At 34.3% G+C, this 15,753-nt stretch overlaps 5 protein-coding genes across 7 annotated transcripts in view; 2 read left to right on the forward strand and 3 right to left on the reverse strand.

The window, feature by feature from the left end:
• LOC9317586 (beta-glucuronosyltransferase GlcAT14C) overlaps positions 1-15,753 on the forward strand; it is a 30,106-nt gene that overhangs the window by 12,766 nt on the left and 1,587 nt on the right. The window lies entirely within an intron of this gene.
• On the reverse strand, positions 3,449-4,488 carry LOC9315751 (60S ribosomal protein L36-2). Of its 2 annotated transcripts, none has more exons than XM_021027519.1 (4): positions 4,409-4,488; positions 4,197-4,306; positions 3,738-3,937; positions 3,449-3,642 (listed from the first exon to the last, which is right to left on the reverse strand). In XM_021027519.1, exons 2-4 carry the CDS (start codon positions 4,296-4,298, stop codon positions 3,606-3,608), a joined length of 339 nt encoding a protein of 112 aa, XP_020883178.1. In that variant the 5' UTR covers positions 4,299-4,306; positions 4,409-4,488; the 3' UTR covers positions 3,449-3,605. The 2 variants fall into 2 exon arrangements, with proteins under 2 accessions (XP_020883178.1, XP_002881517.1); XM_002881471.2 differs by having other exon boundaries at positions 4,197-4,303; positions 4,407-4,483.
• LOC9317584 (cyclin-dependent protein kinase inhibitor SMR12) lies at positions 6,281-8,313 on the reverse strand. Its single transcript, XM_021027521.1, has 2 exons — positions 7,237-8,313; positions 6,281-6,910 (listed from the first exon to the last, which is right to left on the reverse strand). The coding sequence occupies exons 1-2, from the start codon at positions 7,347-7,349 to the stop codon at positions 6,526-6,528; spliced, it is 498 nt and encodes a 165-aa protein (XP_020883180.1). The 5' UTR covers positions 7,350-8,313; the 3' UTR covers positions 6,281-6,525.
• Positions 8,639-11,059, forward strand: LOC9317585 (actin-1). 2 transcript variants are annotated; one of them, XM_021027516.1, is made up of 5 exons: positions 8,639-8,828; positions 9,346-9,415; positions 9,554-9,947; positions 10,044-10,657; positions 10,767-11,059. In XM_021027516.1, the coding sequence occupies exons 2-5, from the start codon at positions 9,356-9,358 to the stop codon at positions 10,830-10,832; spliced, it is 1,134 nt and encodes a 377-aa protein (XP_020883175.1). In that variant the 5' UTR covers positions 8,639-8,828; positions 9,346-9,355; the 3' UTR covers positions 10,833-11,059. The 2 variants fall into 2 exon arrangements, with proteins under 2 accessions (XP_020883175.1, XP_002879684.1); XM_002879638.2 differs by having other exon boundaries at positions 8,640-8,828; positions 9,350-9,415.
• LOC9315752 (transcription factor AS1) lies at positions 11,118-13,080 on the reverse strand. Its single transcript, XM_002881473.2, has 2 exons — positions 12,892-13,080; positions 11,118-12,550 (listed from the first exon to the last, which is right to left on the reverse strand). Exon 2 carries the CDS (start codon positions 12,498-12,500, stop codon positions 11,394-11,396), a length of 1,107 nt encoding a protein of 368 aa, XP_002881519.1. The 5' UTR covers positions 12,501-12,550; positions 12,892-13,080; the 3' UTR covers positions 11,118-11,393.

Below are 15,753 nucleotides of genomic sequence, written 5' to 3' on the forward strand. Positions count from 1 at the left end.
GGGAAACAGATGTCTCTTTTGTTTGCTTTAAGGAATATTGTTTAATTCTTGAGATTAAAGATTTGAATATAATGGAGGAACAAAAGAGATGTGAATAGTAACAACAACAACAACAAAAAAAAAAAAAAAAACAATTGATTGTTGTGGGTTGGGTTGAATTGACGACACCAAATCGAAAGTAAGGAATCTTAGGTTTAATAATTTCATATTTTATTCTCTGTCCAAAGTAAAAATAGTTTCTTGCGCATAATTAGTTGGTTGATTTTTAGAACAAAATAAAATTATCATCGAGATTTACTTGTGTGAAAACACTTAAATTTTTTTATTTTTTTATTTATTTGATTTGTGTATCTTGATTTACCGCAATCTTTTTGTGTTTATAACGATAAACTTTAGCGGATTATTTGAAGATGCTCTACTTGCGTGTTAAAAAGCAGTGTTAGTGGGTTTTTTTTTTAATACTAACATTTTTGTCAATCACATTTTTTAATTACGCAGATGATAAATTAATCGTACGTAAGATGACGGCCGGATTTTCTTTACATGTGACTACGAAACATTAAGAAGGACAGAAGCAGAGAATCAATGTCGGGACGAGAATTTAATCTTAAGTTTGTCAGTTTGAACGCGCCTTGGGACGCGTGTACACAACTCACTAGGCGACAAATTTGCTTTTTTGTCAGTTTGTGTGGGCCACGTCATCTATAAGTCTTAGAAAAACTCTAATTCTCAAGTCTCTACTGATTTGGTCATTATTAGAGTTTCTTCCAATGTTCCACTTACTCTTTACATTTTTCCTTTCCTTTCACCAATTCTGCGTACAAAATAATTGAGTAAATTTGGAATTTTATGGGAATTGATTGATTACTTATAAAGTTTAAGATTCAAAAAAAAGAAAGTGAATAATACTATATAACTATTGATTTTGATAGTCCTTAGCGGAACGTCCTTCATCATCTCTCTTTCGAAAAGGATAATTCAAAAACGAATAGGCAGAAAGATATATTATATACACATTATGATTTTTTGGGTCCTAAAAAAGGAGAGATTGGTTCATAGTGAAAGAAAGGAATCTAAATTAGATGATTGTGTTCTGCTTTTGCAAGTACCAAGGCTGCTCACCAATATGGAATAAAGCACATTCAAACCTATTAAAGCTAAGCCACATAGTATAAACCTGCCCAATCTCCCGTAATTTAGCTACATTGTTGTAAAAAATAAAATATTTTACTAACTAAACATAATCATCAACATTATATTACAAATTGTTGAATTTCACCCAGTTATATTTGTATAGTATACTACAGTATCGTATTCATATCATAATCGACGAATCAAAGTTTTAACCGTTCATTTGAAGTTTGAAGTGAACAGATATATTGATACACTGGTTACTCGAATTCGATCATGTCACTCGAACCTATAGGTTCAAACCATCAAACTACACGTAAGTGGATCAGACATAAGAATCTGTTCATGTACAAAAAAAAAAAAAAAAAAAAAAATTGAGTACTAGACTACACATTGATATATAGTTTTGTTTGGCGAGACTGTTTTGGTTCATGTACCTTGAGATATTTTACCGGCCTTTCGTAATCTCAAATCCTTTTTTCTTATATTTACTTCTAAATCAAAACATTAGCTATCCTAAAAACGTTTTATCTCTACTCGCCAATTAATGATTTGAAGTGATAACAGCTATAGGCATAAATCAAGATAGGCTTCTGTATATGAGACCCAACATAAGCATAGTAGGCTCAGAAATCCAAGTTAAATCTTGTCCCCTGATCGTGTATGTATTTCTGTGCATAAATATATTGTATTATATGTAGGCACATCCTTGTATGAAATTATGCGAAGGTCTAGGCATATATAGACGACGACCAGCATATTTGTGTACTACTTGTACAGCAGCTTTCACTTTTACAGCAGCATGTGTTTTCACTTACTTCCCTAGCTAGGACTATAAATAAAGAAACATATAATTTCATATTTCTTTTTTTCACTTATACAATCACATTTTAAGCACATTTGTCGAAATTTCTAGATGGTAATAACTAATAAGGGACACATTTTATAAGCATATGTTTAAAATTTCTTGATGGTTAACGTACAGGTTTTCTAATCACGCTCTCGCTTAACTGTTATTCAATCTTAACACTTGCTAATTTGCACTAGATCCCGAAGGGTCTTCCCATCTAGCTAGGGTACAATACACTGTCCCGTCGATTTTGGCCAAAGTAATAAACTAATCGGTCAGCGCTGCTGCGCTGGTCTAGACAACCCACTGATACAAGTATAATTTTAATAAACAGAAATTAAAGGAAGAAAACAGCGATGATAAATTGGTGTCTAGAACTAGAAGTTCCTAAATCTCCGATTAAAACATCATATACTTAGAAATGTTATTAACAATCAATGTTTTTATGATGTTTACAGAAAAAATATAGTTGCATTCACAAACAATTACAGTTCTTTGTTTGTGGTTAACCGTAGTTTGGCCTGTAGTAAAAATCATTCACTAGAATTGACTAGCTTTTTCTTAAACAACAAAAATATATATTTTCAGACCAAAGGTTAATTAGACTAAACTTTTTTCCGAACTAAACTTGCTAATATTAAGGGGTGTAAATGGTACCCATAGAGATCATAATATTGAAATTTGAGATTCCATAATTACATGTAGCTGCGGTTTGTAGTGGAGTTATTTATTTTGGTGTTGTAGATAAGGATATTATGGCGGCTTGGACAAGAACATCTGTAATATGCAAATGCCACAAGTTTCCAATAGATATTCTATGGTTTAAATTGGAACATAGACTTTTCTTTTTGTACGCAACAAAAAAAATTATAGACCTTTTAATCTTTAGAAACCAAAATTTTTTAAATTGAATTGGATTAGTTACATATTCACATTTAGCCAAATTGTAATCATATTATTTGGTATTAGTTTGAAAGCATAATCGATTCTCTAAAAGTTTCGCATCAATCCAAGTTGTAATCACGTATATACAAAAGGAGCTGTACGTATATAGTCTCTATCATCTTTTAGATGTTGGAAATTGATCGATGTAAATATAAGGATCATACATGTGGATAAAGTGGTGAAGGGATTATAATCTCTTAATAGTATTGCCTTGTCACGTTTCTTCCTCACGTTGTCATCAACCACACACGTTCTTCATTTTTAGACCAAAGATTCCTTATTAGCCATACACTTTATGAAAAGTACACAAGCGTACGTACATCTGTATTTATATAACCGTGCATGCATAATGTACAACTAACATCCGTTGTGAAATGTGGTATTTGTTTACTTCATCCGTTGTGACAAATTTATTAGAGGCCCAAAAGTGAAGATATTTTGATAGGTTGTAGCTATTGGGCTACGGTTTATTGGGCCTGCTTTAATAATGGGTATTTCTAAACGAGCAAGGGGAACAAAGCATTGGCAAAAAAAGTAATGAGTTTAAGCTTCGTCAAAACAAGATTAATCCACATCCCTAACCAAACACAACACATAGAAGCTTGTTGGGCATACAGAAGCCAAAATTTGAGTTCCAAAAGAAACAAATATCCCATAACACACAAGCCTAATAAGATGTTTACTTCTTCTTCTCAGCAGCACCACCACCACCAGACCTGCAAGTAGTCAAGATATGAAATGTTTTTGAAAAGAATATGTATGCAAATTGAAACTCATGTGAAGCTAAAAACGAATGACAACAAAAAAATACCTGATCTTGCGGAGAACACCAGACATCTCCTCTCTCTTCCTTTTAGCTCTCTTGTGAGTACCCAACTTCCTCTTAGCAACCTTAAGAGCACGCTTGTCTTTCCCAACCTTGAGAAGCTCAGTGATTCTCTTCTCATAAGGAGCCAATCCAGCTACTTCCTTGATCACGTTTCTGATGAATATGGTCCTCTTGCTCGTTTTCTAAACAAATATGTCAAAACAAAACTCTTTAAGAAATGAATCCAACCATTTCTCAGCTCAAAACTCAACATTTCCAATTAAACTAATGTATCAACATCCTAAACAATACTAACTAAAATGTCAATATTTCAGTAATTGATATACACATTTCTAAGTTTATCTCCTTAAATACAATAAATCAAGCTCAAAACATAGACCAACAAAAGCCTAATCTTATAAAGCAATAAACTTTGTAATCAGAGGGGAAAAAGAGTGATACCCCTTTGCGAGAATTGGGACGAGGAGCTAGCTCGCGTCTGGTGACGACGTGGCCTTTGTTCAATCCAACGAACAAACCGGTCTTCACCGCTGGAGTTGTCATTTTTTTACCTGCAATAACTCAAACGATTCACAGATACTAAGTTAAGAAATCGATTTTGAAATCTAAAACAATGTAGCGAAGAAGAGAGAGTTTGATCAGATTTTACATACCTGCAATGGAGAAGCAGCCGCTGCAAAACGACGATCTTTGGAAAAAAGGAAATTTATATATGCAGCGACAATAGACAAAACCCTAACATACATACTAATTAATTGGGCCTATTTGCTAAAAAAATAATTTAATGGGCTCAATATATTGATCCAATTGAAACTTAATATATTTATATCTGATACAGGCCCAAATCTATCTCGTTTAATTTCACTCTTTCTCAGCTTCTCGTTTAAATGGGCTAAGCAAAGATTTTGTTTGGATAGTGCTTTTTGGGTTAAGTAATTTGGAATCGATTCTTTCTCGACAAATATGTCTAGCTGAAGCGAATTTTAGCGACATTTTTGTTATTGTTTTGGTGATAAGTTAGCATGACATGAAATAGACATGATACGTAGTTAAGTAACTGACAAAAGACAACTTTGGTTATATGCAATATCAAACTCAATTTGGTTCGGATCTAATATTACAAACGATATCTTCTGTGGCAGACGGACTACTGACATTCGATCTCGTATAGGAATTTGCAAAATTTTACTTATTTGTTGCATTTCTATGCAATGTGTTGACTTAAACCACTGATTTTGGTGTCGCAAAATAATTCTTTGGTCTTCCATGAAAAACCAAGTTTTGGTATAATTTATTGAAGAATGTGTGTAGCAAAACTCCATCCCAATATTCTTCTATGTATGTATGAAATATACTCTCTTTATTCCCTCATACGTAATCTTGAGAGAAAGGATAAAACGAGTTCTATAAAACAATTGAAGAAAACAACTCTAAAAGATATCTACTCGACTACTAACAAGTAACAAGTATCACCAATATTAATATTTGAATCAGCTGATCATTGACCCATGCTTGCGTATTCGGTTTGTTGCTTTCTCCTTTGAACGATCAACGATGAACTTCATCTGTCAATAACTCAATGCTATGATCTGAAAATATATATATATATTTTAGTCTAGAATTTAATGGAAAACTGTTTTAAAGAAGAATATGTGTTAGTGTGAAATTACTAGTCTGAGTTAGATTTGCTATAAGTTATTGTCATGATAATCTAATAAATTTAATCTATTTTTTGGTGAATGAGAAAACCATAACGTTTCATTCAAGCTGCAATCAAAATAATAATAAATGGTCAATTAATTAACAAATTAGGAGACAGGTCAACAAAACCGAAAGCTACATAAAAGAAAGAGAGTAACATAGACGAAACGAACATAACGGCAACAAAAGAAAGAAATAAAAATATTGAGAAAAACGAAAAAGATTTTGAAGATCCATAAGAAAAAGGAAGAAGCTTAAGGAGTTCTCGTGTAGCCTTTTTACTAAATTAGCATTGGATGTTCCAACTTTAGATGTCGAAGGAACTTAAATAAGGCCTCGACCCCTAAAGTGTTTATAAAATTCTATATCCAATCTCTTTTCTTGTCCTGTCTTCTTCTTCATGTTTCTCTCCCTTTTTTCACTTTAACTCTCTCTCTTTCTTTTACTTACCTTTAACTTTACGATATCATCTTCGTTCATTGTGACTTGTGACTGAATATTGGTAAACAAGTATACATTATACAATTGTCAACAAATATGTAATGCACTTTAGCAAAAAAAAAATAAAAAAAATATGTAATGTAGCTTGCCCATATCACAAGACTACTGGTTGATGACTAACACTAACTGAATTTACACTTTACTAATGTTGATAACCCTCATGTACTCATACGAGTAATTCGAGTTTTATAAAAAATGATCATGGAGAAACATATCTAAGTTTCGTTGACTTTTTAGAGTCAGTTTAATCTCTAACCATCCAGCAGCAACATAAGCAATAATTAGCTGGTTGCATTTACAGAAATACAAAACAATACTGGAAAAAAAAATCATCCATAACAAAAGAAGAAAAACCTATCAATGAACAAATAATGATCATCTCGAAAAGAAAATCTCTATATGATCTGAAATTCTTAAAAACAAAATCACAAACTAATCAAGTATGTTTCTTTTGTGTATTTTCGAAAGAAAAAAAACGTTCGGATATTTTCCAAACGTGACCTAAAAACGGCCAGAAAAATAAAAATCATAAGAACTAAAAGTTTAATATATTTCTCTCTCCTTAATCTTATTTCTTGATCGTCATTGTCGTCGTCCTCCACTGCAAATCCGTTATAAACGAGCTCACGTCATCTTCCGGCGAGAAACTCAACCGTCTCCGGCAGTACATTGTTTTACCTCTAAGCATCCCCGACAAATATAAATATTCCCCTTTCCTCGGCGCCGGTGGACATTCTGTGACCTTAGGGATTCTATTCTCTGGACGAGTCGGTGTCTTGAATCCATCATTCTCTTCCTCCACAACTTCTTCTTCTTCTTCATCTGATCTCTTCCTTTTCCGACAAATTTCCAACACAAGTTTATTGTCTGAACATTCTTCTTCTATCGTCTCTTTAACCCCACCTAACGTTACCTCATCCTCTTTCAAGCTCGTCTCCGACATACCTATAAATCTATATAAAACTCAAGAAATGGCACCAAAAAAAAAAAACTCTTGTTTCTAGAGAGAGAGAAGAGAATGAGAAGAATAAGAAGGAGAAGAAATAATGATTGATCGATGTAGATAGATCCAACGTGGTAAAGAACATTAATCAAGAAAATTGTCAGCTTTTGTTTTTTTATTAAATTCTTTTTTCTGGTTTATTTATAGTCGGAGATTAGAGCGAGTTTGTTGTGTATTGTTGGTTGTGGTAAGGAGAGTCTAAAGGCATACATAACGTAACCAAACCCTCTGATTCATTCAGAAGGAGACATCGTTCGGCATAATACCGTTACGAACTTACGATATAATAATTTCTCGTTGATAAAGCAATCAAAATATCGCCGATGCCTTTCTGCTTCTCGCAAGTTAAGCACCAAATTGACATCTGCCTTTACGTTTCCAATCTCCATGTGCGCTTTTTTTTTTTCAGGAGGGAAAAAATATATTTGTTGCCGTTAGACTTTAATTACGTATCTAACTCATATTTATTATCTTATTGCTAATAACTTTTCTGTATTTATTGTATATGGAGACCCACTCTTATGACTTCTTCTACGATCAGTTTAGCTAAATATTTTTCCTCAACCTATATAAATGAATTTTTCTATATAGTTTAAAACATTTTATGTAAGAAATTCATATTGGAATAATAAATTTCAATGTTTTTCTAAAAGATCGAAAAAGAAAACAGTATGTTGAAATATGGAATATCGAAATAGAAGACCAAATAGGATTATCGAAGAGTGAAATTTGAGAAAAAAGTTTAGTTGAATATAAAGTTTTCTTCCCTATTTGTGTTTTTTTTTTGTATAACTTTTTTTATTCAAATAGACTTTGGTAGATTTCATGATTTTTTTTTTTTTAAAGATTTCATGATATTTATTCCATTTACGAATATATAATCGCGTGTGAATGGTAGTAGCAATTTAAGAAAACATAAGCTATATATGACGTGGATACTAGAGCATTAGAAAGTGTGGATGACCTTTCAATACACATATATTTGCTTGTAGATGGTGAAAATGACAGACAATAGGTACACGCTTGTGAATGTGAACCACCTTTCAAGTATTGATGGAAGAGTAAAGAGTTCTTCACTATGAAAGCTCTCTTTAAATTTATTTTCTTTGTGTTTACACGGCTCGTTCTCTTAAACCAAATATCAATTGTCTATCCGGGCTCGTCTTCGTCTATTGTTTACTTGAGCGAGAATTATCTAAAGAGTTAGTCTTGTTTAGTACTCTACCAAACACGAAAATGTATTGCCAATGGTTAACCAATTATCTAAATGGGTAATCATATATTTGTGTCCAATGGATTTAACATAAATGCTCGGCCCATGCGGAAGTATTGCCAATTTTGAGTGAGCAAGCCCATGCGAAATTTCACCCAAGAAATGCATGTTTTTTTTGTTTTTTTGGTTTCCGAGTTGCATGCTTTATCATATGCTTATAGTTGCACTTGCAAGTTTGCGACTCCCTTTTTTTTTTTTTTTTTTTTTATAATAACCAGTATTTTCAATGAAAATTTCAAGAGATATACAAAAAAAAAAATACAAAATCGGTGGAAACAAAAATATCACTAAAATCTAAAGTCAAAACGAAAAAACTCTGTAAAAAAAATTAAAAAAATCATAAGGGTAAAAACGTCATTTCGATCTTTATATTTTGTTGGGGGACTCATTTGAAATGGAAGAATTTTCTTAGAAGCGGAAAACAAGGTGAGCCGAAGTGGAAGCCTTTGGACCCGTTTTCTTATTTACTCCTCCATTCGTTTTCTTCCTTCCATCGTTTCTTCCTCCTCCTCTCTTCTTCTTCTTCCCTTTAGCCTAAATCATTTTCTAGCCGCTACCACATTTTTTATCTCTAGTTTTTCTCTCTCGATCTCAGGTAATTTTTTAGACCCTTTCTTGTCATTTTCGAACACTTAACGTTGGATTTTTGATTCTGCATCGATTTTAATACCTATCGTCCTTCCGATTCCAAAGTTTTTTTTGGATCTGGGTGTCTTAAGCTAATCTTTCGATCTGTGTTTATCGATATTAATCTTTGTATGTTTCATTACACCATTTGCTATTTGTTTAATCGAGCAATTATTCTCAACCAAAAGACTCATGTTTTTCAAATGTCTCTATATTAAAAATCCCTTTTTTTGTTTTTTTGGTGTTTGATTTGTTTTGTGTTAAGATCCCTTTTTTTAATTTTTCTGGTTGAATTTTATAACATTTACGTGATTCTGGATCTAGAATATCCTTCTTCTTCTTCTTCTTCTTCCATTTTAAGGTTTCATTTTTTTGTCTTTTATTGATAAAAAGGATTGTTGTTTGTATCGGAATTGGTGAAATATGTTATTACTGTTGATAAAAATTTGATATTGAAATAATTAATCGTTTGGTTTTGCATAAATGTAGAAGAAAATGGCTGATGGTGAAGACATTCAACCTCTTGTTTGCGACAATGGAACTGGAATGGTTAAGGTCTGTGATTGATTCTTTCTCTCTCTGTTTTTTGACAAAAGTTTGAATCTTTTTTTCTCTTTGTTGATTGATGATCCTATGAACAATGTAGCATTTGGTTTTTGTTTAAGATTATTATGTTGTTTCGTATTGGAATAGGCTGGTTTTGCTGGAGATGATGCACCTCGAGCTGTGTTTCCTAGTATTGTGGGTCGTCCTCGTCACACCGGTGTGATGGTTGGGATGGGGCAAAAGGATGCTTATGTTGGCGATGAAGCTCAATCGAAGCGAGGTATTTTAACTCTCAAGTACCCTATTGAGCATGGGATTGTCAACAATTGGGATGATATGGAGAAGATTTGGCATCATACTTTCTATAATGAGCTACGTGTTGCTCCTGAGGAGCATCCGATTCTACTTACCGAGGCACCGCTTAACCCGAAAGCTAATCGTGAGAAGATGACTCAAATCATGTTTGAGACTTTTAATGCCCCGGCTATGTATGTGGCTATTCAGGCTGTTCTTTCTCTTTATGCCAGTGGTCGTACAACCGGTGAGTGAAGTGCTTTTGTTTCCTTATGGTGTAAAGTTTCAATCTTTGTACATTTTGCAGAACAAATTGTAAAGCGTTTGGATTATGAATGTGCAGGTATTGTGCTTGACTCTGGAGATGGTGTGAGCCACACTGTTCCTATCTATGAGGGTTATGCCCTTCCACATGCGATCCTACGTCTTGATCTTGCTGGTCGTGACCTCACGGATGCGCTGATGAAGATCCTAACTGAGCGTGGTTACTCTTTCACCACCACAGCAGAGCGTGAAATTGTCAGAGACATAAAGGAGAAGCTTTGCTACATTGCTCTTGACTACGAGCAGGAGCTCGAGACAGCCAAAACCAGCTCAGCTGTTGAGAAGAACTACGAGCTACCTGATGGGCAAGTGATCACCATTGGATCAGAGCGATTCCGTTGCCCAGAGGTTCTTTACCAGCCATCTATGATTGGTATGGAGAATGCTGGTATCCATGAAACCACCTATAACTCCATAATGAAGTGTGATGTCGACATCAGAAAGGACTTGTACGGTAACATTGTGCTCAGTGGTGGAACCACAATGTTCCCAGGAATCGCCGACAGAATGAGCAAAGAAATCACTGCTTTGGCTCCAAGCAGCATGAAGATCAAAGTCGTTGCCCCTCCAGAGAGGAAATACTCCGTCTGGATTGGAGGGTCTATCTTGGCCTCCCTCAGTACCTTCCAGCAGGTACAACAGTTCCATCACTTGCTTACCCTAAACAAACCTAAACTAAATCCTCATCAGTCTCAGCTTAACTAAACTGGTTTTTCTTGAAACTATGTGTTACCTTGTGCAGATGTGGATCGCAAAGGCAGAATACGACGAGTCAGGCCCGTCGATTGTTCACAGGAAATGCTTCTGAGTTCAAAGTTGATCATTTTTCAGAGAAGCACCACCGAGGTTTTTCCGACCATTTCTCAAGCCGGGTTTTTAATCTTCCGTTATTCTGCTCTTTGTTTTTGTTCTTTTATGTTTTGGAATTCATGCCAAATACATTTTCAAGGATTTATGGTAATCTGTTTGTAGTATGGTTAAAATCTAATGCAACTTTGTTTTTGAGTGAATAAGTACACACCTCTTTCTCTTCAATTCTTCAATTATTATGTAACAATTTGTTTTCTATCTTCTACTTAAATTTACACATGTAAAATTATAAATCGATTTTATTTATAAACGAAAGTGTTGCAGCTGGACTAAATTCAACATCAAGGTTGAGAAAACAAAGCCATGGATAAACTGAAGTGGTAAATGGAACACAAAGGTAGAAGAAAGAAAGAGAAGCAACAAATACAAAGCTGAGGTAAGGAACCTAAAAGTCTGAGTAAACATTGGAGACACCAAAGTCACCAAAGACCGGAAAAGAAACACCAAAACAAAAAAAATTACATTACATTACATGACAACAAAGAGCTTAGGAGACGGTTCAGGGGCGGTCTAATCTGCAACCCATGTGTTGTTCAAGAAACTTGGTGAGTCTGATATGCTTAGAAGTCCATTGATCAGCCAGTTTCTGGTCTTTGGCCTCGGCATCTCGCCTCAAACCAACGAGCTGTTCTCTGTACTCTCCTTCAATCTTCTCCATTGCGCTCTTTTGCTCTTCCCTAAGAGCTTTCATCTTTGCCTCAATCTCCTCCATCTTCTCCCTTTGTCTACACGTCTTCTCTGACTCTAGCTGCAGCTCCAGCCTCCTTAGCCTCCATGCAGCCTCTTTCTTATGGTCCGCCCAAGCTCTATGCCCTTCCTCCAACTCTCTACAACATTCCACTAGTTCTGACAAGAACACACTCTCGCTACTCCCACTACAAGACGGCATCATACTCCCTAACACAAGTCCCCCAGGACCGCTCTCTGCTCTCTCGGGCTGTTGCTGCTGCAGCCACGGGATTGGCGGTTGAGGCGCAGCTGCAGCCACGGTGGAGGGCGATAATGTTAAAGTCACCGAGGGAGGCCTGGCAACAACATTGTTCCCATTATTAGAAGTAGCTAACCAAGGCGGGATCACCGGGTTAGGAGGCTGAACTTGTTGTTCAGAATGTAAAAACCCTCCATTCGAATTAGCCATCACAACCGTGGCAGCAGCGGCAGCAGCAGCAGGAACAACGTTAGACCGCTCTTTGACAAGCTTCTCAGCAAAACTCTCGAGAATCCGATCGTACTTACTCTCGTCAATAGGCTCAACTCTCTTGTTACTCTCTTTCTCTTCTCTCTGTTGCTTCTCCTTAAACACTTCCCACCACTTCCCTAACCGCTTGGCCGTCCTCCCGGGAACCTCAGCAGCAATCTTCTTCCACTTGTTGCCGTGTTTCTCCTGAAGACGGATCACAAGCCTCTGCTCTTCCTCAGTCAAAGAACCTTTCTTGATCCCTGGTTTAAGATAATTCTTCCATCTCTCTAAACAAGACTTGGCGTCACGGTTCAAAGGTTTGTTCATACGCTCAGACACAAGATGCCATTCTCTCGGACCGAACTGTCTAACGTACGCACGTAACAATGCATCTTCTTCACCACTCCAACGTTGTCTCTCTTTCATCTCCTGCTCCTCCTGACATCACTTCTTCCCATCTCACCATCCTTCTTCATCTGTACCAATTTCAAAATCAACCCTTTTCATAAGTTTCTCCAATTCAAAGCTCTAAAAGATCGAAACACATCTACAAGATCTGTCGAATTTTCGAATTACAAATTAAAATTTTTCCATTTCAAGAAGCTTCAAGAAATGAAAATGTAAAACTTTGACAAGGTTTTAAGCAAAACTTGGAATGATTTGTTATCATCACACTATACAAAAGTAATCGTGTTTTCTTTTTTTTCTGGAAACCAAACAGAGGAAATTAATGCGAAGACCCCAAAACACTATTAGCATACACTTATTAAGAAGATAAGAGAGTTAAAATTTTAATAAAATAAAATAAAAATGCTACCAAATGATATTGAAAAGGATAATAATCCCAAACTCAAGAGCAACTTCCATCACACAGATTTGCTCTCTCTATCACTTTTTTTTTTCTAGTTGGAGAAAATGGAAGAGAGAAAACGAAAAGACTAAAGTGAGAGAGGCTTTTAAAACCAGACGACGTACACGATTAGACCACAGAGACGGCAAAATTAAAATAAATCTTTTAAAGAATAAAAAAAAGAGAGAAAAAGTTTACCGACTGAGACGCAGACGTTTTCCCCTTTTTACATCACAAGTGGGGAAAAAAAAAAAACTCTGACAAGAGGCGCGTGGAGGTGAAAAGTTAAAATTTCATTAGTTTGTTGTTGCCATTGCCAATATTATAAACATTTTGTTAGGAGTATATTTTTACATTGGGATCTCAAAATTCATTTCTCAATAACAATATATGAGAAATATTGTCAATCAAATGTAGATTGCTTTAAATTTAAATGAAAAAAGAGAACACCAAACTACAAAAGCGAATTGTACTATAGTGGCTGAAAATATTATATTTTTATTAAATTTGTTAGTTTTATATTTCAGAAAAATCATTTACTTGTCAAATGATTAGAAGAAAAACTAACCATTCAGAAAAATAATGCTCCATCCTTCCTTCTCCCAAACATTTAGAAGTTTATGTCCAAATTTGAGTAACGTAAACATTTCCACTAATGACTAAACCCATAAGGAAAATAATTTTAATAGCATAAAAATAGTTAACATTAAAACTTGTCAATTTAGTTTTCAAACCCTTATATTTTGAAACAGCATATTATTAACATGGAAAATATTTTTAAAGAATGGAGATTTTCACAATTACGATCAAATAGAGATGAGAAACTAAAGTTTTGCTATGATAAGAGAGATTAAGAGGTCACTAATGTTGCAAGAAAAAAGAGTTTTTTTTTTTAATAGATTTTTATATGTTCTAAAAACAAGTTAACAAAACTTTAAATAATCAATTAATTTTATAAGGTTAGAAGATTTTAATTGTACTGGTCTAACAAACCCACTTTTGAAAAATGTTTGCCATTGGAAAAATTAATCACAGTATAATAGATTTGGCTAAACCAGAAAGAAAAAAAAGTTTGAGGTTAAAAATTGGATTTGACGTATGAGTAATTGGGGATGAGGGGACACGTGTCAGAAAATGGGAATGGTATCTTTTGGGGAAAGCATGTAAGTGTGTAATAATGGTCCCCTTCTCTCTCATAACCCTACCAAAAATACTTTTCTTTGTTCCATCACATCCGACTACCACTACTCACTCACAATCTTCGTTTTTTTTTGCTACCATGCACCAAAATCTCCAAGCGTATTTTAGTATTTCTCCGACGTCTATAATCAGGCAGACAAAACTTTCACTCTTTTATTATTGCATCTACTAGTCACTCTTAGCACCCTCAAGTATCTTAGCTTATACAAATTAGGCAACCACATGTTTTCTATAATATGATGTCACTAAGGTCTTAGGTCTATATAATATTATAATAATAACGTTATTGTTGTAATAGTGATACTGTAATACTATTATACTATACTAATAATGCTTTGGATAATTCAGAATTGCATTATGTGTAATAGTTGAAAAGGAGGAATTTCGTCGCAAGACATATCATTATTAAGTCAATACATTTTATATTGTATCATTTCGTCATGCAAAGTTTTCATAAAATTAGAATGTTAAACTACAAAAAAGTGAAGAGAATTTTCAAAATAAAAATCACTACAAAGATAGTTATATATCATAATATCTTTCTCCAGAAAATTAAGCTGAATAAAATTCGATACTCATGACACTAAATTACTCTCATAATAATATTCAAGAAATTATGCGGTAGTGTGTGTGGATCTTACATTTTAGACAGAGGAGCGGAGAGTACAGCCAACATGGTAGGTTGATTTAACCAAAACAAGAAAAGTATGTTGATAGGAGACTAGTGGTGGGCCTTGGATGGGCCTGCTTAGAAAGATAACAAAAAATATTACATCGATGTCTATGATTACTTGACCGTTTGTTTGCCCAATATTTCTTTCTTTACATTCAAAATTTGATAGAACTTTTAGTGTTGTGTTTTTCAAGTTTGAGTTAGGGCATGTTTATGATTAATCACATACACTTTTTTTTCCAAAACTGATAGTGACTAAATTCACGATCCAAGATTATGAACACGTAAGTTCGAATTTTCTCTGATGTAAATTGGTTGCGCTAATTGTAAACATAATTTTGCAACGATTTTATAACTAATACTTGCATGTTTATAAAAAATGACCTAACAACGCATTTGTTTTTTTATTACTTAGACGAATCCGATCATTTTGTCTCTGATCAACCCTCAATAATAATATTTGTGATGGATCCACATACATTAATCATCCTTCATAATATTGCATGTCCCTCACGACCTAACAATGAATGATATACCACATTTTAGAATTTTGATTCTAAGGAAAAATAAATATTCAATGAAAATACTAAAAGAGTATAAAATATAGAATGTGAAACAGAGCAAACACAGTAAAAAAAAAAAAAAAAGTAAATGCTGATGGAATCAGAGAAAGGTATTTAAAAATAGAAAAATAATAGTGAGGGAAATGACATGACATATGAGTTGTCAAATTGAGGCAGATCCCTTCTCTGATCTTCTCTCTGCCATCTCTTGCCTTTTACCTCATGTGCTCCATCCCCTCACGGCTTTTTTTGTTTCTCTTTTGATTTGTCTCTCTCTTTTTTCTTTTTTTACTATTTATAAAACCTTTTTCCCTACAAAAACTATATGAAAATATATAGGGATCTTTGCCATTTGGATACATTCTTGCATGGAAATGTCTTTTAATGGGAAAT

The sequence above is a fragment of the Arabidopsis lyrata genome (genome assembly GCF_000004255.2).
Source record: "Arabidopsis lyrata subsp. lyrata unplaced genomic scaffold ARALYscaffold_4, whole genome shotgun sequence".
Classification (NCBI taxonomy): Eukaryota; Viridiplantae; Streptophyta; class Magnoliopsida; order Brassicales; family Brassicaceae; genus Arabidopsis; species Arabidopsis lyrata.